Consider the following 22,524-nt stretch of genomic DNA (forward strand, 5'->3'; position numbering starts at 1 on the left):
GTACAAACTTAATAAGAGGTATTCTCGTTGAGAATCGAGGTCAATCGAACACGAGAATTTTCATGAGACTCGACTAATTTAGTAATGATTTTCTACTCAGTTTCACAGATTAAAGTTCAACAAAGTTCATATGAGGTTTAAAAGTATAAAACAAACATAAAATTAAAGAATTCAGTGTCGATAGAGATGATTAACGTGAACAATGAAGAAGCAGCGAAAAATGCGAGGAAAATGTGTAGATGAAAGAAATGATGTTAAGATGAGTACCATCAATCCTTTGAACATAACATCAAGTTTTCGTTTAAGTTCATAACCACAAAACCACTCTACCTCTCGACGAGTTTGCCACATATTTCATATCTCTATGATGCATACTTTAGGTTATTTAAATGTACGTTTATCTTTATCTCTAAAGACACTTCTTATTTCACTTATGAGACCCACAACTACTTACTCTCTCGAGCAGTTAACTATTACCACTTGATTCAATTAGATAAATGGAACCAAGACATAAAAATATTAACACATTAAGCAAATTGAATCTCTACCCTTATTATTTTCACTAGAATGATGATAAACTCACTCCATCCCATTTATGATTTAGCTACTCATGGTGAAAGTAGTAAAAGTGAAAAAGATGAAGAAGATGAAGTAGTGGAGAAGAAGAAGAAGATGAAGTTCATGATGTATTAAGAAATAAACTGGTAGTTACAATAGGTTGAATGTCAAAATAAAATAAAGATAAAAGGGGGAATAATGTGTAAGAAATAATAGGATAAGCTTCTAGTGACAATGTCTTGCTTCTTGTTGGTCTGAACTTGATGGTGCTCTTTCTACCGTGTGATGGTTATGATGGCCGGGGGGAGGGGAGAAGATGACTCTTTTGAGCTCTCTGATTCCCAGATGGTTTTCCCCTCTTCCCCTCGCATATCTTCTCTCTTTAAGTGCCATTCTTATATAGTTGGATGCAAGGGATATTCTCTGTCATCTAAGACCACAGTAGGCGCGTCAGACAACTTTTTTTCACATTGTTCCTTGCAATTATTGCTAGTCCCAAAGTTGCTTTTTACTTTTTTTGATACGTTGGATGCATGGTGAAACTATGTCGTTTAGTAATATGAAGGGAAAACCGTCAAAGATTTTCGCAACAGAAAGCGAGGATCGATCCCAATTTCGTATTTCACATAATTTACAAAGTTACAGAATTAAGAAGAAGAAATTATGCATTAAAATTAAATTTACAGCATGCTATTCAAAAAAGGAAAAGGGGAGAAGAAATACTTACCCTTTGAAGAAAAAATTCTTCACAAACTCCCTCGAACAGATCACGATCTCTTATTCAAAAAGGGACACCACCAAAAGAGGAGCCTCCTGTATTCCCCTAGGGTTTGAGAATAGGTAGGAGATGTGGGCTCTACCTAAGAGTTTTGGAAGAAAAATGAGATAAAGAGGTGGAGAGAGAATTTTTCGTAGAACTTTCTTTTTCTGTGTAATTTCCTTCCGAGAGAACCTTTCTCCAGGGTTTCAAGGAGGAAGATGAATGAGCATCAGATACCTCACATTCTCTTCCCACATCACGTACTTAGTTGAGATAAATTAGGGGGAGGGAGTTATAACTCCCTCCCTTTTAATTAATTAATACCAATTTGATAAAATTAAATTAATAATACTTATACATATAATAACAACCTTATTATATATATATATATAAACTATATGTATATCTCATATAACACATAATCTATAGTTACATATTGTATTAAATATAATATAACCTATAGATTTATTTTTCTCAACCATACATGACATTTAATATAAATCACATTTACACTAAATTCACTTATATGAATCTCATCCACATAATTTGAATTATATTTCAATTCCTCTCATATTACCTTATATCATAATGTATCAAATACATTATAATAATTATATCACATATATAATTAATTTAATTACATATCATATACAATTAATTTTCTCAATTAATTTGAACACTTCAAATTAATCCAAAATTAATTCTTGATTAAATCATTGTTGAGCTACAGAGGGGACCTTATGGACCTCTAGGTTAAAGTTCCAATGGTACTTGGATAATTAATTAAACTCTTTAATTAAATTACCCAACTTCCATTAACTGTCTGTCATTCTACTAAAGACCGAGAGTTGTACTCTTTGCACTACAGATATATTTTTGTATCCATTGGATATAACCAATCAACATCGCAATGATTCTTCACAAATTGCCCGTAAGTACAACTGGGCCAAAATTATCGTTTTGTCCCTGTAGTTACATCTAACTCCTTAAGTACCATTGATTCCTCTAATGAACAATAAGTCATAGTCTAACTATGACCAAGTCCCTCTCGGGCCAGGAGAGGGTGTGGCCACTATGTTCAAGCCCCACAATCAGCCCCCTGACATCAGGGAGTGAGTGAATTTTGTCTTATGTAACTGTGTTCCTAGCTCCCCAGTCAGACGAATCCCCCAAATGGTAGGCTTATTGAGTTGGCAATCTGGCCACTCTCACTCATACTGTATCAAGGGACCGCCTTCATGAGCAAGAGTTCACACCTCACTCAGGATTTAGGTCATGTCACCTATGGTCATCCTAGTGAAATGTAAGCTTTATTATTAACAGAGTTATATAATGAGACTAATCATTTCGTGGTTCGGTCTTATACAAACTCTTTGTATAGGATACCCCCACTCACATGTCTCCACATAAATGGTAAGGATCAGATCATTTGTAGCACTTTACAACACTTGCAATACCTACAAAGCAGGCTGTATCCATAGTGTAACCAAGATAAGGTACCTAATCTTATCTATCTACTATAGACGGTTTAGGTTATTATTTAAACAAGATCCATCTATATGTCTCTACATACTTATTTAAATTACATAAAATAACCTACGATCTTTAGTTTATTGGATTGAGTGAATTCCAACTTGTATTATTATGTTCCCAGCTCCCCATTTGGTCTTGTCTCCAAAATAATGCATATTGAGTCAGCAAACTGGCCACCCTCACCCATACAAATCAAAGGAAAATCCCTCATGAACTCATGAACATGAGTTCATAATATATTTAGGATTAAGACTAAGTTGCCTAGGTCATCCTATTGAAATAGAAACCTAACTAGTTAACAGTGTTACATCTAGTGGTCACTATTTCATGGTCCGACCTTTTGCAAACTCATTACATAGGATACCCCACTCGCATGTTATCTACACGAACGCATTGGAACATTGTATTTATATCAAATACATAGTGTGTTGTATTTATAGTGTCACCAGGATAAAGTACCTAACCTTATGCCTATACTATAGACCCAGGTTGTATCTTGAACATTGGTCCTTGTATGTCTCTACATACAGTTCATGACTCATAAGGCAACCTTGGATGTTAGTTATTGGATTTAGGGTTATTAAGACAAAATAGAAAACAACACAATAACATTTATTGTATTAACATCTATAACTCTTTATTGATGGCGGTCAATTAATAACACTTACTATCTACGAATTTTAGGGCATAAAACCCAACACATGCTTCTTGGTAAGAATGTCAGACTGACTTGCCAAGATGTAGAGTCTGGCCTTGTCATTGCCTTTGCATGAAAATAGAATCAATTTTCAGGTATGAGAAAGGGTTAAGTTAGGGAGAGGAAACCTGGACTTTAGACTTTTAGGCCTAAATCAATGGTTAAACTAATCTAACGAAAAAAATGTTTGTTTCGCATGTCTATTGAATGAACCCTAGGATGTTCATCTGTTGCTCACGGCGTGCCTCAGCTTATCCATTGTTGTTCTTCACCGTTGGGAGCTGTTGCGTAAGGGAGGGAGCCCATCTCTCTCTCTAGAGAACTGGCTCTTTCTCTAAGATCTACACCATCCGTAGCAATTCATCGTCGGTAGTTGTCATTTCCCTCAGTCCACCCTACCATCATTGATGTTGCTGCCTTGCCCAGATCCAACCCAGTCAGATCTGCTCAGTTCTCGATGCCTCCGCCACTGTGCTCCATTCTTCTTCTTCTCTTTCTACGATTTTGTGATATATATTCTTCTTCTTCTTCGATCTTTAGAGCTTTTGTAAGATTTTGATATATATACTATGAGTATATGTACTTCTTCGATTTTTCAAAGCTTTTATAGAAAATTTGATACATACTATAATATATATATTCACTTTTTGACATAAATAAGGTGATAAAGACAATTTTCTGGCTCTCTCTCTAAGATCTACATCGTTTGCAGCAGTTCACCGCTGATAGCCATTGTCTCCCTCAGTCTACCCTACCATCGTTGATGTTGTCACCCTGCCCATATCCAACATTGCCCAGCTCCGCCTAGATCCAACCCAGTCAAATCTGCTCAATTCTCGTCGCCTTGTGCCACTCTGCTCCGTTTTTCTTCTCATTCTACGATTTTGTGATATATGTTCTTCTTCTTTTTCAATTTTCCATAGCTTTTGTAAGATTTCTATATATACTGTGATATATGTGTTCGTTTATTTGATATAAATGAGGTTGAAAAGATTATTTTTTTTATTATACTATATATATATATATATAATCTTGAACATTGAGTCCATCTATGATTTATATATTGTGGTAGATATGTTTGTTTATTTGAAAATTAATTTGAAGCTAAATAAATTTGTTTAAATTTTGATTTATTGGGATTTGTGACCATTTAAATCAAATTTATTATATATAATGTGATATAAATAAATTTATAATATATCATACAATTTATGTTGAACATTGAGTGATTTATATCCTGTGATACAATACAACCATCTCTTTGAGTATATTTCAAATATACTTACAAATGGAGTAGTGCCAAGTAAACATATATATGTGCAATAGTATATTTCATTATATAATAAATCTTAGTATATTTCATATATTGATTATAAGGTTTATTTAAAAATAACCATGAGTCCGCTACAAGAAATAAAATGAGTTGCCGTGAAACGAACAAGCTCACAGTGCCATAAAAAATGTTTGATACGTGAAATGTAAAATAAAATCATATTAATTGTAAATGGGAAGAAAATCTCAACTAATAAATACTCTATAATAAATGCATACTCTCTCTCCAATATTAAAGGGACCTTGTAAATATGCAACAAAATCTAAGAAATGGGCACACATACACCAACCGACCATCTCGAAGGCTATTTTTGTCCGAAATTTTCATTAAATCTCATATTTGAAAATATTCAAAATATTTGGACATTTATAAAAATAAGTTTTGAAAAGGGATTGAATATCTAAATAACTCTAAATTGTATTTGATGGTTGGGGCATGACTCGAAACCCTTCTTTCCATAATATCAATAGACACATATTTAGGTCTCTTTGAATTGACTAGAGAAAAAAAAAATGTTTTTTAAAAAAGTTATTTTTATTTAAATTCTTTTGATAAGAATGGTTTAAAAAAAATTTAGAAAGTGTTTCAAAAACTATTTTGGGTGGCTACCAAACACTTCAAATTTTTTTAAAATAACTTATTTTCAAAATTAAATGCTTGAAAAAATAAACCAAATACACCCTTAAACGTTCAAATTAAGCTTATAACTTTATACCGATTTGTGTCCGCTTGGCATCATTTGGTGATAGTGAAAAAACTTAAACCTCAAAATTTAAAGGTGTCAAGAGAATCATTTTTGCTATATAAACCTCTCAAATTCAAGATGCACCCAACAAAAGTAATTGCATTCATTTTCTTTATCATTTTAAATAATTAAAACGTACGTTTGAAATACATTTTCAAGTGTTTAATTTAAAAAATAAATCATTTTCAAAGAAATTAGAGTGTCTTACAACAACTCAAAATGACTTTTCAAGTGTATTTTAATCCATTTTTATCAAAAGCGTTAATTTTATGTGATACTAACTCTACGTGTTGATGAGTCAAATCTCATCGATATGAGTTGCACCTATTCTCGAGTTCACAAATATTTACCTTCAATGAATTGTGTCTCATCAACAAATGAAATAATAGGAATTTATAAAAATTTAAAGACAAAAGATGAAACAAAAAATCTTCCCTAATCCCATTTATATATAGTAAAGATTATAAATTAAATCTGAAACATGTGACGCTAATTCACACTCAATTAATAAAATGTATTTGACTTTTTTTCCTAAATAAATTCTAGGTTTTTGTGATAACAAAAGAGGATTTTGATTAAAATAAATTAAGGTAATTATAACAGATAACACTTTTAAGTTAATAATTACATGTTTAATTAACAACATTTAAAAAATTACAAATATAACAAAATCTATCAATAATAGACTTTATCGTTGTTAGACGTTTGTCAATCATATAGTTTATCACTAACAGACTCCAAGTACTGAAATCTAAATTTTGCTTTATCTATAAATTCTTTTACATTGTATTATATATACTAATACTTTGGGTCTGATTACTATATTTACAACTTCTACTAAAATTAATGTATACCCGATGAAATTGAAACTTTTAAATAGTGAAAGGATTATGACATAAATATTAAGAAAACCAAAAGTTAAGTATCAAGTATGCTTAGAATCTATATATATATATATATATATATATAAAGACAAGTTCATAACTTCCTAACAGTTAGGAAAAGTAATAACCATGTGACCCATTATTAAATTCAATGTCTGTGCATATAAAAAGAGGATATAATCATATTGTTACTTTAATTGCCAAGATTCTCCTAAGTTATATATATGTATTTATGATAATTTTGAGTGGATGTTTGTCTTTTTTACTTAATTAGGTTCATTAAATTGAGAATGAAATGGGTCAAACTCTATAAACTATCATACATATACTTAGGACAATTTCCATATCTATATGCATATTTAGGTATATTATTGGTTGTTTTCATTTTGGATTTTCTAGATGCTATGTCAGAATGATTCTTTCATTTAAATTTGGCATAAATTTGGCACATTGTTAGTTGTTGGAGTTGTACATAGACCTAGATACAACTCAATTGTTTATAAGTTATACTTCTTCACTTCATTCTTTGCATTGTGATACTTAGAAAAAAATTGATAGTTGATTATGATACAATGTTGAAATTAATTAGTATTTGATAAATTTTAATTTTAAACTTGAAAAGGTAAGGATGAATTAATTGTTATGATTTATTGATAATGATCAAAATAGACCTACTATATTCAATTGTTTTTATATTGATTTAACTATATAGATTAAAGTAGACAATCAATTTTACTAAAATACATATAGTAATTTGCTAAGGATGTACTTAAAACTACTAAAAATTCACATGTACATCATCATCCAAATTACATTGATAAAAGTTAGGGACAATTGCAAATATAGACATTAGACCAAAAGTATTAGCAGATATAACATAATGCAAAAAAACATTGTAAACATGACCAAATTTAAATAGTCTATCAGTGATAAACCATATTATTGGTAGAAGTCTATCAGTGATTGACCATATCACTGGTAAAAATTTACCAACGATAAAGAAGTCTATTGCTAATAGACTTGGGAGTCTATCAACGATAGAGAAGTTTATCGTTGATAAACTTGTCTATATTTGTATTTTTTTTCTTTAAATGATGTTATACACTTGGTTATTATTCCTAAAAATGCTACCAAATGTAATTACCCTAAAAGTTGTTGTATGAATTGATTTTATACAACTTAGGGATGTTCAAAAAACCCGATAACTCGAAAAAACCGATCAACCCAACCCAACCTAGGTTGGGTTCAAATAAATGAAAATTTTATGGGTTGGGTTGGTTTATGGATTCATCTAATATAATCCAAACCAACCCGAGTTTATTATTAACTTTAAAAAATATATTTTTTATTACATATAACACATTATTTATACATATATTGATTTTAATTTGATTTAATTCAAATATTTTTTTAACAATTTATTCTTCAACAATTCTTAAAAGTAGTTTCTTTGCACTTTAGAAAGTAAATTTTTACTATATAAATTGAAATTGAGTTGTTAATTTTAATTCAATATATGAAAATAATTAAATAATATTTTTACATATTTACGTTGGGTTTCTTTTTAGAATTTTTTTTTTAAACAAATGTCCTGATTTACCCGAACCAACTCAACCCAAATATTTTATGGTTGGGTTGGGTTGGATTCATTTTTTTAATAAGAGTTATTTGGGTTGAAGAAATTTACAATACGAATAATTGAATTGGGTCTAAAAAATTTTTGAATCCAATCCATGAACATAATACAACTATATGATATCTTTCAAAAGTACTTCTCACACGGCTTTAGCTTGTCAGGTATCAACTCAGTTGGGCCTCCAAAGCCCACGTACTTATTTTTACAATTGGATTTTTTTACTTATAATGCCATCTTGCTTTTTACTTGGATTCACAAGACAAATAATAAATTTTAGGGAAATTAAGCATTTTTTTAAAATAAAAGTATTAATTAAAAAATGTCCAAAATACCTATGTAAACTAAAATTGATAAAAAAAAAAAACATTAGAATCTAAAATAAATCCAAAAAGAATTTAACTAATGCAAATACACTATATTTAAGTATTTTACAGGTCATTACAAGTAAATACATATATATAAAAAAATAATAAAAAAATAGATGGATGAAAGACTATAGTGTATTTTGTATCAGCAATTGCTTGTTAGCAATACTTAAAGATATACGAAACGAAAAAAAAAAAAAAAAAAACAAAGAATAAGAAATAGATGGATAAAAAGATAGATAATGAAGCACATTTTGAAGGGAAGCAACCAAGGAGATTGCAGCTTGTTGAGATGAAAAAGATATTGAAGCTTGTTGGCAATCGACAATCGGTGACAGCATCACAGAGAAGAAGAACGATTGAAGAGAAAAAACAAAGATGAGAGTTGCATGGCTACCAATCGGAGATTCATGAACGAAGAAGAAACGAACTAAAAAGGAAGGAAATATATTTGAACGACTTACTGGTGATGTTCACTTGCAACCATGGAAAAATAACATAATGGAAAGAGAGAAAGATAGGGTTACGTTTTTTTTTTTTTTTTGTTATCTAATTCAATTAAAATTTATTGGGTTTCTTAAAAAATAAATCTATGCTATTTAATTATTTATATATATATTATATATATATATAAATATAGACTCTTATCATTTTCTCTCTCAAACAAAATTTTCTGATTCCAAATCTTTTATTAGTTTAAATCTAAAAATTTTCAATCCCCTATCTAATACATTTAAATTAATTATCTTCTCAATTATATTAATTTTGCCACTAAAATACAACAAAATCCAATAGTTTATGATAATTAATTTAAATTCACCTAATAATATGTATAAACAAACGGAAAAAAAAAAAGGATTTAGATAAAATCTGAATCTTGTAATAAAAAAATTAAAGAAATAAAAAAAATAGTTTGGTAAAATCAAACCTGCAAAGAAAAGATAGGTACGAAAGAGATATTTAGGTACAAAAATCAGGGGGAAATTATTTGTTTAAATCGAAAAATATTTAAGATGTAGGATTTTATTTATTTAGTTTTTTTTTTTATTAGAATACGTTTAAAATGTGATCACTCACGGTTTTACAAAAACCCATTGAGAACAAATTAAAAAAAAAGTTGAAAAATATAGCTCACATGCTTTCCAATCGTTTTACTAAAATTTTTATTAATTTTCGATTTTGCTATTTTTTCAATCGAAAACTAAAATCTTCATCCGATTCCTTCCAAAAAGACACAAAGACAGGCCAAGGCCCAAACTCAGGCCCAATACGAGTAACTCAAATCATGTAAGGTCTACGCCACTAATTCGGCGCATATTAGCTCCCGCCACTACCAACAGAACCCCTTCCAATAATTTCAGTAGTTTCAATTTTAATTAAATATTTAACACACACACACACACACAAAAAAAAAAAAAAAAAAAAATCAATTGAGTTCAATTCTCCACCCTCTCCTCCAGTTCTAGGGCTCCCTCCAACTCCACTCTCACCTTTCTTCTTCTTCTTCTTCTTCTTCTATTTGTGTGCTGTCCTAATTCTTCACAATACCCATTCTTTTCCATTTCTTCTCCTTTTTCACCTTCTTGTTGAAGCATCAAAATCTAAAATTCCAGGCCCTGTTTCGGCTCTGGATTCGGATTACCAATGGTGAAGACTTCCAAGTCCATCCAGGAACGCTTCGAAGACGACGCCAACGGTATCTCTCTCTCTCTCTTTCTCTCCATTTAATTTCTGGGTTTTGAATTTAATCCTTAGTAGTTTTTATTATTATGATTATAATTTTTTAATTTAAAGAAATGAAATGATTCGTGGGTTTCAATGTGTTTGGTGATGTTTAATCTTTTGTTTGTTAGAAGAATTGGGAGTGAAGATTGAGGGGAAGAGTGGGGAGAACAAGGCGAGTGGTCATCGGTCTAAACACTCCGAGACTGAGCAGCGAAGGAGGAGTAAAATTAATGAAAGGTATGTTGCTGCTGCTTACTGCTTTTACTTAAATTTCTACTTCAAATGTGTATTCCTCTTCTAATCCTATTGTAATTTGATCAATCTTTGAAATCCGTTTAGATCACAGATATTGTTCTTTGCATATCTGAAATTTGTATTCAATTCAATAATTTGTATATAGAAACTAAAAGTAAATAATTATTTAATTAAATATAAAAGATCAATTAAATTTAACATTAATTAATTTATTGTCATGTTAATTGATTATTTAATTAATTAATAAATAAATAAATACTTTTTAATCAAACATAATTAAGTTAGTTACTAAAAATAATTAAATTAATTTAGAATATTTTGAAATTACAATAATAATATATATTTAAATAGTTTAGATAACATAAAAATTAATAATAAAGATATTAGTCGAAATTTTTAAGTTCAAAATAATATATTTATATTTAATAATAAATAATTGATATTAATTTATTTATTAATTAAGCTATATTAGATGGATTTTACAGTTTCCTAGATAATAATATTCTGGATTTTAAAAAGTGAAATTCTATGAAACAAACAGGGATATTAAATGTGTGTCTGAAATTTCATAGGAAAACCTGTAAAACAAACGAGGTCCCGAGAATTTCGCCAATTGTCTTCTGCTTTTGGGCTGATATGAACGGCTTTTTGGTTAATGTAGCATACTGAGGGATGAGTGTATTTCTGTTACCTCGTTTTCCATCTTGTGTAAATGCTGCAAAGGAAGAAAATTATTTTAATTAGAAGTGACATTGATTAAGAAGATTGCCATTTTGTTCAAGTTTTTATTTTCTGACTTTAAAAAATGGCGGCTAGTTCAGAGTTCATTTAAGTCTTTCTTATCCTTTTTTCCCTCGTTTTTGGTAGTCTTATGCTCCTATAGTTAGGTTAGGTGAAAATAAAGTGAAGCGGATTTGTATGGTTTCTCAGCTAAATATATGGGATCATGGGTATTCAGATGTTAGGGCAACTTGAATACATTTTTGTGTTGTTTGAATATTTATTGGAAGTCTGAAAATTTCGCTTAGTTCAGGATTGTTGTATGAACGGTAGCACGTTTACTTGTCACATCCCTGCTTTTCCATAGGATTATTGTATGAAAATCATTTTCTTAGTCCTCTAGATGCTGCAGTATTTCGCTTCTGGAAATGATATGTAAAATTTTTTGCTTGACCTCATGGCTTATTTTCTTTTGAAGAGTTAATGGTTTAGTTTTCAGGGTATTTTCTCTTTTCTGTTTTATATGCCCTTTTGTTGTTGGTTTCTTTTTAGGATCTTGGTGACATTCTCACGTTTTTGTGAAATATTGTGTTCTGATGGGGGCAGATTTCAGATTTTGAGAGACCTCATACCTCAGAATGATCAAAAAAGAGATAAGGCTTCATTCTTGTTAGAGGTATGTTTCACATATTTGTAGAGAATTACTAGGGACAATGAGAGATCCCTTGTTTACTAGACGAATTAATCTTTAATATGTATTTGAACTTCAGGTAATTGAGTACATTCAATTTTTACAAGAGAAGTTAAATATGTACGAAGGGTCATGCCAAGGATGGAGTTCAGAGCCTTCAAAATTGATGCCATGGGTATAATCTTCTTGACTGACTTTTGTTTTCACTTTTTCATTGACCAGCTTGGTGACTTCCTTGCTTCTTTTTTCTGGAAATTCAGTTAGAAAGGTGGTTTAATCATGCTTTTCATGTAAGAAATCCTTTTACACTATTATTCTTTCTGTTGGGATTATGAAAGTCATCGATGACCTTGTAACTCCTCTTATTAATTAATGAAACTGTGAACAAACTCTTAAAAGCTACACTGGCATGTTTGCCCTCCAAACTCTGTGGAAAAATCTTGTAATTTGTCTAATTGAATTCTGACAGAAGAATTATAGAGCTGCTGATAACTATGTTGATCATTCTCAAGTGGTAAAGCGGGGTTCCAATCATGAGAGTGCTGTCAATTTCTCCCAAGCAATTGTAACAAATGTGCCGAATGTGATGGATGCTGACTTGGGTCCTGCTGCAGTATTGAATGCAGTGGATCATACACTTGTCTCTGCTACGCAAGGACTCCCCATGAGCATGCATACACAACCAATTGTATTTGACCCGGTTGGAAGAAGTAGTTTATCAACAGAATCTTTGGACGAACCTGTGTCAGGATCAGAGAACATCTCTTCCAAGACCCAGACTGAATTGTTGCAGGGTAGAACCTGTACCACCACAGGTTTTCTGAACCATGCTGTTAGTGATCAGGAGGATCTAACCGTGGAAAGTGAACTGGAGAGTATCTCAGGTGCCTATTCCCATGGGTGAGGATCTGCCATGAGTTTTATGTGATTTGTGTCTGATCTTTGTGATATAAAATATGAAAGATACAGTTTCTTTCCCTCTTTTAGCTAAATTCACATATCTTCACCGTAATCGTGAAAATGCGTAGTTGCCTGGTTGAGGCAGTTAATTGATTTGAGAAAGTGGAAAGAGGCTTTTTATGTAATTACCAGCCCTATTTTCCCCCATAAATGTTCTTATAAAGCTTGAATTGTTCTGAAATGTAATTTAATCCCTGTTATCTTTTAGCTCTTTAGTTTTCTTCTGTTATATGATTGACATAGTTTCTGTATTGAGCAGGTTACTAAGTACCTTGACCCAGGCCCTGCAGGCTTCAGGCATTGATTTGTCACAGACCAACATCTCAGTGAAAGTAGATGTTGGAAAACGAGGAAACAGAGCGATGTCCCTATCAGAGGTTCATATCCTTCACCTTGGTCTTTTGAAGTCTTTTTTTTCTGGTGGCTAGTTTTATTGATGTACTGCTGTTTCTCCTGTTATATGACCCATTATTTCACCAGGATGAAAAAAAACAATCTTTGAACAATCAAGTAATGACACAGAATATTCATGGCTGCTTTAACGAGGACTCGGAACAAGCTCACAAGAAGCTTAGAACAGGGGTTTAGTGTGTTACTTTGTTCTTTATAAATGTGCCTCCTTTGTTCTCTTCCATCCCTGAGTGTGATATTATTTAATTTTTTTTGTTCTTAAATGGATGGTGTTTTGGGGGTTAATCTTGGCCATTTTTTTTCCAGGTCATGGTCTGTTAGCAACTGGGATTTCTTTGATTGTACATGTCTTTCTCCTTGGTCCTAGTTGCATGGATATAAGGTTAAGTTTTTTTTTTTTAAAAAAAAAATTTGATATAAGGTTGAGTTATGATAGAAAAGCTTGGATTTTGTTGTAATGTCTTGTACTCTGTAATTTTCCAGATTAATGAGAGCCCCAAGAATATTTTTAGTTGCATGGTTATGAGGTTAGAACATTTCTAGTTCATGATGCTTTTATTTCAGATTGAATATGAACTAAAAGAGTGGAATATGCTTTTATAATGTTTTGGAATATGATTAAAGAGTGGTAACTTAGCAAAAATGAGCAGCTTCTTGTTTTATTTTGAAATTGTAATGATATTATATATGTTTCAAGTGAGTAGATTAAACTTCTTTAAGAAGTATTTTGGTCTTTTATGTATGGCTTTCATACATGAAAGTGCAAGATTGGGATATGATGGGGCGCTATGGGTGTGTCAACGTAGTTGAGATATCTGGGTGCGTCTGTTGTTCCCTTCATCTTATAGTTTCTATTGCTTATTACTTCCCATTGTAATTCAAGCATTAATCTCTTTTCAATTATATCAATGAAAAGTTTTGTTTCCGTTTAAAAAAAAAGGTGCAGGGTTAAAAGATCTTAGGTTCAATTCATGATGACTACCTATCTAGGATTTAATGTTGTAGGATTAGTTGGGTCGTCTCGTCGACTATTGTAAGTTGGTTCGGAGACTTACAAATTAAAAAAAAGGAGAAAAAAAAATAGGTGTGAAAGCGAATGTGTAAGGTAGAGAGATTGGTTAATGTGGTTTTGTTTAGATATGATGATGAAATATCACATTTTCTTGGAGGTTACTTATACTAATAAAGTTACTTTTCTCATGGTTTAAATCTATAGTTATGGTCTTGTTCTTGAACTTGATTAAAGTCTAATTTTTGGTCTTTGAATATTGAGATTTGTTTTATTTTATTGTCATCTTTACTCTCAAAATGTCTATCTTGATCCCCTAAATAACAGTTTTGATCGTAGTTTTGAGTTTTTTCCTTGCAATTTCCTTATTTTTATTTCTTGGTCAAATTTAAAAAAACAGAAAAAAAAAAAGTTTTTAAAACTGTTGTTTTTTGAAACTTACTTTGGATCTTAAAATTATATTTAGAAGGTAAGTAATAAAATTAAGGAAAACCCGGTGGGAAAAAAGATTATAGGCTTAATAATAATTATTATAATAACTTAAAAAAAAACCCTTCTAAAATGAACTTTTAAAAAAAATTCAATCTTTGATATGGAAATAGGGGATGTATTGGTGCTATTTTCTCACATAAGTCACATAGATAGATACAGGAAAGTGTAAAATACTTATAAAAGTTTCTTAAATACTAGTAAATTATCAGAGAAAATATTTTTTTCCTCTAAAGTTGGGATCTATTTTCAATTTAGTTCCTAAGTTTCGAGATTTGCATTTTTAATTCTGATTCTTTATTAAGTATTAATTTTCGGTCAACAATTTTAATGTCTATTAATTAATTTAATGAAATTGTAAACTTAATTTTAATAATGATAAAAAAAAATAATGAAATTTGATTAATCATTAATTCTTTTAATCCATTTAAATAAATTAATAGACATTATCACTATAGATGGAACATGAGTATTTAGTGAAAAAAAATAAGGTTAAAAGTATGAACCTTGAACCTAAGGATCAAACCAAAACAAAAAACTCAAAGTAAAATTATAACATTTTGAAATCTAGNCCTATTTTATTTAATCTCATTTTTCACTAAATACTCACTTTCTGTTTGTAGTGGATTAAAAGAATTATAATTAATTAAGTTTCACTTTTTTTTTCATCAGTATTAAAATTAAATTTACAATTTCAACTTCATAACTATTTTAAAATAATTAATATTAAAACTAAAGACTAGAAATTAGTACTTAGTCAAAAATCGGGTTAGAAATACAAATTTTGTAACTTAGGGACTAATAGAAACTAGATTCAAAACTTATGGACAAAAACTGTATTTTTCCCATATCTTTTAACTTAAATTTTCACTAAATACTCACTTTTTGTTATAATGATAATGTTTATTAATTAATTTAAAAAATTATAATGAATTATGTTTCACTATTTTTCGTCACTATTAAAATTAAATTTACAATATCAATTTCATAATTATTTTAAATTAATTGATATACATTGATTAGCAACTTCCAATTGCCTTTTATTTATGTACAAGTGAAATGGAGTTTGGTGTATATTTTTAAGGATATACTTCTATAAAGTATTATTTTAAATTGAAATATTTTAATAAATACTTTTAAATGGCTGAGGCTTTTATTTATTTAACCAAATATGAGACTTTAGTTATAAACACATTTCTTTTATACACCAATCAAACCAACGCACTATTATCCTCAGGATAGTTATAAATATAGCAATCATGCTCAAAGTATTAGTAGATATAATACAATAATACAAAAGAATAGAGAAATGTTTCTATACAATTATTATCTTTAAAAGTGTTACCCATTACAATTACCCTTATTCTTGAGGGTTGTTATATCCAGTATAGAAAATATATAATATATCTTTTTCAATACAATAACTATGTGGATGGGGGATCAAACCTCTAACTTCTAGAAAATATCATGTTACTTACGTTGAGTAGATCACTTTGACAAAAAATATATAATAGTGAAGAGATGTACCAATTTACATTTTTAGGATAACTATTCAAGAATCATAATACAGTAGTTGCATTTGTACTTTTGTGTTATCTTTGCCAAATTAGACCCTCCAACTTAAGAAATGATTAATATTAATTTCTTTCACTAGTTAGTTTAAATTTCCTTTGATGTCAAAGTGTGTGTATATATAATTATAATTGACATGTACTATCTTTCTTTAGATTAGAGATTAAAATCATGTCACTTTTTTTTTTTTTTGAACTCAAACCAAAAGAATAATAAAAAAGTCTAACAAGTTTTAGGTTCAACTTTTTAGTCTCTAGAAAGTTATGTGTTGATAAAAAGAGTATATACACATAAAAGAAACAGTAAAAACATTGGTTGAATGCATGTAAGAAGAAATGCACTTTCACCTATTCCACTATATCATTGTGATATGTGAACTGTTTTAGGTAAATAAGCATATATATCCACATAATCACACACTCTCTTCTTTGGAAGTGAGTGGTTGAGTGGTACAAAAGTAATGGTGTGGCCAAACTCAGCCCACAATAATTGCTACTATAGACACCAATTTTAATTTACACTTGCCTTGTGAAAAGTGCATCCTTGGATCACCCAACCAAAACTTTTTTTTTTTTCTTCCTCTCTTTCCTTTGAAAATCACCATTATATGCTCTCTCTTGGATCACTAAGCTCTTTGAAAATTGAATGCTTGGACTTTTTTTTGAAAGATGGGTTAAATGGGGAATTGAAGATGAAGTTTTATTGTGGGGTATTGAGTGCAAAGTGGGCAATGTTGACAATAATGTCATCCATTAAATACTCTTATATGGGTGATATGATGCCCAATGAGAATATAATACAAAGTCAACATATTTTATTCTCTATGCTTTGAAGTTGGAATTTTGGAATTTTGGTGAGTTATTCTCATCATGCCAAAACTATTGGATAGCTACCCACTTCATATCTCTTATATATCTTCCCACTTACCCCTAAAAAGGAAAATTTTAAAAGTTAAAAGTGAGTGTTTCAATTTCTTCTCTTTTAGTGCTTTCTATTAGTCTATTTGAAATTCTTGCCTCCTAATCTTGGCCTTACCACTTCCATTGGAAATGTAACATCATTTTTTAAGAAAATATTTCCTATGCTTCAAATTAGTTTAAATATACTTCAACTAATTTTTTGAGACAATTATTTATTCGTTCAATATTTCAAGGTTGAAAAACTTGTAAAATTTTAATATTCTAAGTAAATAAGTACAATGAACAACTGTGTTGTTATGACTTTCATCGTTATCTCGTTGGAAGTATTAGTCTCTTGGACTAGATTTTGTTTCTTAGTTAGTATTGGAGCTATTTTTTTTTCCTATACCTTTATATTATTTTTCATTTTTCTCAATGAAAACAGTAATGGAGATTGTGATTTTATCAAATAGAATGGAAAATTTGATCTAAACATTATGTTTGCAAGTTGAGGAGTTTGACATAAAAATGTCACAAATATGTCAAATAAATATTATGAAGGTAACAATGAAATATTAGTAATAATGATTTATTACTTTGTTTATGAAAAACAAAATAGATTTCTACATTGATATTTGGCCTCTACATTTCAATTGTCATCCCATCAAATTTGGAGTTGACACTGTTGAAGAATGTAAAAATTTTGGATGCTCCAATTATTTCCCTCTGTTACAACTTTTGCTAATCTAAAAGGTTGCATCAAGAGGAGAGGCTTTTATGTTCTTAATAACTCATTTATTCATAATTCAAGTCAATGAACCCAAAAGCCTCTCCTCTCCTTTCTAAAACTACATGGAGAGGATATCAATTCTCTCCAAACTTCTTCAGCAATTATACAAGTTGTAAAGTCTACTTTCATGATATCATGAGCTTCTCAATGGCTCTTCCCATGTTTCCAAACACTCGTGTGGATTCGAGTAGAAATAATCTTCTTCCTTAGGCCGATCTGGATCCATAACTCGTTTGTTTGAGCTCCCATTACGATCAGAGTGACCTTCCTTCATAGCTGAAGAAAACTCGTCCCACCCCAACGATCCGTTGCTATACTGATCTATTAAGCTAACCACCAACTTTCTATCTAGAAGAATGGTCTTTTTGAATCCCAAAAATCTGAAAGATCAAAAGAATATATTAGAACAAACATGAATCCTGAGATCATTCCACTCTAACTGGTTGTTCTTTGCCCTTCTAGTTACAAGAAATGCTTACAAACAAATTTACTAGATTGCAGTTGTTGCTTACCGACGATGTCCTTCAACAACTTTCGCCATGTTCCCATCATAAGTAGGAACATAAATGTCACTCTCCAACGACACGAGATAATCCAATGCAGCCATCTGCGACGAATGATTCTGAAAGAACCTCAAGTCCGACGATTTCAGCAGCGTCTCTTTTCTGACCTGTGTTTGCAGCAGATAGCATAAACTTTCAAGGGCCTATTCAATTCAAGCAGAATTTACACAATTCAACTTCTAGTTTCATCAACTGACCAGATTTGGGAAAGCAGCTGCCAGAGTTTCCATCCTTCTTTCTCCACCATATATTTCTCCAGAAGCAATGTATATTTGAACATTACGATTGATCCCGAGTGCACTTAGAACTAGCGAAGTTTCTTCGGGAGTCAATGGACACAAACCTTCCTTCCTTTTCAGTTCAGAATTAATAACTTTCTCCTTCCACCATGAATAAGCATATCTAAACAATGATAATCCAGAAGTCATTAAGAGAAGGTTATCTAGAGTACTCAAAAACAAATGTCCGTCTAAAGGAACAAAAAAGGCAATACCTCATTCTCGTGAGTTCGTCGACTTCATCATTGTTGCAACCGCGGGTACAACCAGAGAAGGCTAGCATATCCATTTCGTATCTAAGATGAAGAACCAAGAAAGGGCCTTTATCTCTCAGCATTTGAACAACCTTTCTTCCCAGCTCCTCAATTGGAGAAGTAAATCTCAGGGTATTAAAATTTACCCGACACCGCAACTTCTGAACCTCAATCGGCAGTCCGTTATTAGCAAGTCGAGCATCAGTTTTATTCAAATGTACAACTTTATACTTTTGAACCAATGGAAGAATCTGCAGTCGCACAAGACCAAAAGATCGATCAGTCAAGTAAATGAAATTGAAAAACAGACGTCTAACAGAACAAGCTCCAAGATTCTCTCGTCATGAACATGAACTAACCTGATTAAGGTAATATGACATGTTTGACCAACTAATAGGTGACAATGAGTAAATCATTCTCGACTCAAATCTTCGTTCAAGCCTTGGCGGAAGCTTTCTCAATATCCGAACCTGATCTCTCAATGACAATATGAAATGATCTACGTCGAAAATGTCTTCAAAGTCACTAACAAGATAAGAAAGAATCCACATTTAGAAGCTATAACAAATCAAACTAAAGGGTAAATTTGAAATAAGAGAAAGAGTGTAGTTTCCACAAACACACCTGGGGTCAGCCCAAAAGGAAGTTTTATCCAAATTTGGAACAATAAGAGTAAGATTCAAGTATCTAGCAATGGCAACCATGTCACAGATCTACAAACAATGGCAGAGTTCACGCAAACAATAAGAAAACAGAGAATTGACAGTTCTTAGTGTCTATGATTTGGTACAAGAAAGAAAGCAACTCACAGCTGCTCTCATTTGGTTGAGTCCTCCATTGCAAGAAACCATGAGATAGCCATTGCTTTTGTAAATCCCTGTGAAAAACAGACACCAAAATTTGGTAAGGAACTGATCACAAAATGAAAAAATGAGTAGACACTAGAGCTTGGAGCTTACTTTTTGGTGGAAGAAAAACTTTGTAAGGAAGAGAAGAAGAGGAAGATTGAAGAGCCAAAGGAGAATCCAAATGGCAACAACGAGAAGGCCAAGTAATGAAGAGCTTGGGCCGCCATAGTTCCCCTAAAGCCATAAGCTGAACAAAACAAGTCCACAAAAGCACTGTTGTAATTGCCCTCGTCATCCATAGCTTCACTCTCGACCTCGAAACAGTAATCGAGTTCTTCAACTTATCAACCTTCTCTTCATCAGAAAATCTAAACCCCATTTCCCAATCATGACTGTAATTACACTTCTGATCAGATTCCTTCATTTTGTACATTGAGAATTACAAACCCAAATAACCCCACTTCTCAAAACAGCTTGAAATTACAGATGGCAACTCTAAAAAGAAGACGACAATCAGTTGAATCCCTATTTTAAGTACAAAAAATTCTCTAGAAAATCGACTCCATCCCGAAATTGGGGAGGAACCCAGAAGTTAATCAACACAATCGACTGCATTGTTATGCTCTAAATCATAGTAAGTTCTCAAAAAGGACCAAAATTTTGGCTGAAAATGTCAGCAGAAGCTTTCAAGGCATGTAAAAGAGAATGAATGAGAGGTTAATTTAGCGAGAGTGGAAAATGTAAAGAGGATGTGGGAGAAGGGAGAGTAGAAATAGGGAGAATGTGAGATGAAAAGCCATAAATCAAGGCGGAGCCGTTGCTTTTGGAAGGGGTTTGAGAGAGAGAGCAGAGGTCGTGGTCATGGTTGAACTGAAGCTGTAAATATTGTCCACTTCGAATTGTTTTTTGTTGCCATGGACATTGACAAGTGACAACCCCCTTTTTTTTTTCTTTTTCTTTTTCTATCCTAATGTTTTTTTTTTCTTTTTCCTTTTTGGGAGTATATACTTTTTTTTTTTTTTTTTTTACGATGGAATTCAAACGGTAGACCTCGTGGTTGTTTACGCGTTCGTATGTCAATTGAGTTATATTTTTTTTTTGTTCAAAGTATATACTAGGGATGTTCCTAGATTGAGTTGGGTTGGGTTGACCCAACCCAATTGTTTGGGTGGTAAATTTATTCAATCCAAATAATCTTTATTAAAAAATGAATCAAACCCAATCCAACCATGAAATATTTGGGTTTGGTTGGTTCGGATTAATCGGGTCATTTATTTAAAATTTTGTTCTAAAAAGAAACAAAACGTAAATATGTAAAAATCTAATTTAATTTTTTTCATATATTAAATTAAGATTAACAACTCAATTTCAATTTATATGGTGAAAATTTTTCTTTCTAGAGTACAAAGAAACTATTTTTAAGAGTTGTTGATGAATAAATTATTCAAAAAATATTGTAATTAAATAAAAATAAATCAATATATGTATAAATAATTGTGTTATAAGTAACAAAAAAAATTTAAAAGTCAATAATAAATTCGAGTTGATTTGGATTATATTAAGTGAACCCATGAACCAATCCAATCCATAAAATTTTCATTTATTTGAACCTAACCCAATCTAAACTGCACGAGTTGGATTGGTTGATTTGTTTTTTTGGGTCATCAGATTTTTTGAACATCCCTAATATATACTTAATTACATTTTAAGTATAATAATGTAGGAGCAAAAGGTTCTATTTAATAACTATTTGTAGTTATTTGTTCGATTAGAAGTGAGATTATGAATTAAGCATAAAATTAAATTAGAAAAATTTATTAATCAAAGCATGTAGATGTTCGTTGGGTTCTAACAGGAAAAAAAAATCATTTGAATACAAAGGAAGTAACCAATAAGGAAAATCACGATTCCACAAATTAGCCGACTTTAGAAGATTTCTACTGAGCAAGAGAGTGAATAGGGTCATTTTGTTCATGGGATATGTGTAAGAACATTACCTTTTCAAGCACCCAAATGAAAATTAGTCTAAGATTTAAAAATCAATGAATTTTAGTTTTTTGTTTGAGTCATGTGAAATTATTATTTTGACCCATGAATTCGGGTATTAGGATATTAACTCTCGTTCTCACTCCTAAAAAAAATCTTCTTACTTTCCACTCGCTCTCCTTATTTCTAAAAAAAATAAAATTACAAATTGAGTCTGAAGAAGAATTGAATAATTGATTAGATAACAAAAACAAAATTACAGATTGAAGAAGACAAAGAAAGGAGGAGAAGTCAAAAGTTTATCCCAAGTTTCACATTAGATTTTGTTTCTTTAAAAAAAATGTTTCAGATAGAAGAAAAAGGAAGAAGCAAATAATTGATCACATTGATAATTTCACTGTGCATGCTGACATAAACAAAGGCCAGATATCATAGATTTTTAAAAGTTGGATTAGGTTTTATTTGGGCTTCCAAAAATAGGCCATTGATGCCATTCTATCATGATTTTGAGGATTTTATTCGTTAATTTTTGTGTGATTTTTTTTTTCTCTTTAGAGTTCAAT

The 22,524-nt window shown here is 31.0% G+C and overlaps 2 protein-coding genes across 14 annotated transcripts; one reads left to right on the plus strand and one right to left on the minus strand.

The window, feature by feature from the left end:
• Positions 1-9,887: 9,887 nt before the first annotated feature.
• LOC120066977 (transcription factor BIM2) lies at positions 9,888-13,916 on the plus strand. Of its 13 annotated transcripts, XR_005479210.1 has the most exons (10): positions 9,890-10,207; positions 10,365-10,473; positions 11,764-11,887; positions 11,982-12,077; positions 12,163-12,192; positions 12,375-12,802; positions 13,122-13,239; positions 13,343-13,474; positions 13,580-13,655; positions 13,757-13,916. XR_005479210.1 is itself a non-coding variant. In XM_039019528.1 (9 exons), the coding sequence occupies exons 1-8, from the start codon at positions 10,156-10,158 to the stop codon at positions 13,448-13,450; spliced, it is 1,065 nt and encodes a 354-aa protein (XP_038875456.1). In that variant the 5' UTR covers positions 9,890-10,155; the 3' UTR covers positions 13,451-13,474; positions 13,580-13,916. The 13 variants fall into 13 exon arrangements, 10 of the variants coding, with proteins under 10 accessions (XP_038878234.1, XP_038875456.1, XP_038874626.1 ...); XM_039019528.1 differs by having other exon boundaries at positions 13,580-13,916; XR_005478994.1 differs by having other exon boundaries at positions 9,891-10,207; positions 13,343-13,655.
• Positions 13,917-17,815: 3,899 nt separating this feature from the next.
• On the minus strand, positions 17,816-20,873 carry LOC120071100 (rhamnogalacturonan I rhamnosyltransferase 1-like). The gene is made up of 8 exons (XM_039023156.1): positions 20,087-20,873; positions 19,937-20,004; positions 19,752-19,840; positions 19,487-19,652; positions 19,089-19,378; positions 18,793-18,997; positions 18,545-18,702; positions 17,816-18,412 (listed from the first exon to the last, which is right to left on the minus strand). Exons 1-8 carry the CDS (start codon positions 20,406-20,408, stop codon positions 18,166-18,168), a joined length of 1,545 nt encoding a protein of 514 aa, XP_038879084.1. The 5' UTR covers positions 20,409-20,873; the 3' UTR covers positions 17,816-18,165.
• Positions 20,874-22,524: the final 1,651 nt, after the last annotated feature.

This window comes from Benincasa hispida, chromosome 1 (assembly GCF_009727055.1).
Source record: "Benincasa hispida cultivar B227 chromosome 1, ASM972705v1, whole genome shotgun sequence".
Lineage (NCBI taxonomy): Eukaryota > Viridiplantae > Streptophyta > Magnoliopsida > Cucurbitales > Cucurbitaceae > Benincasa > Benincasa hispida.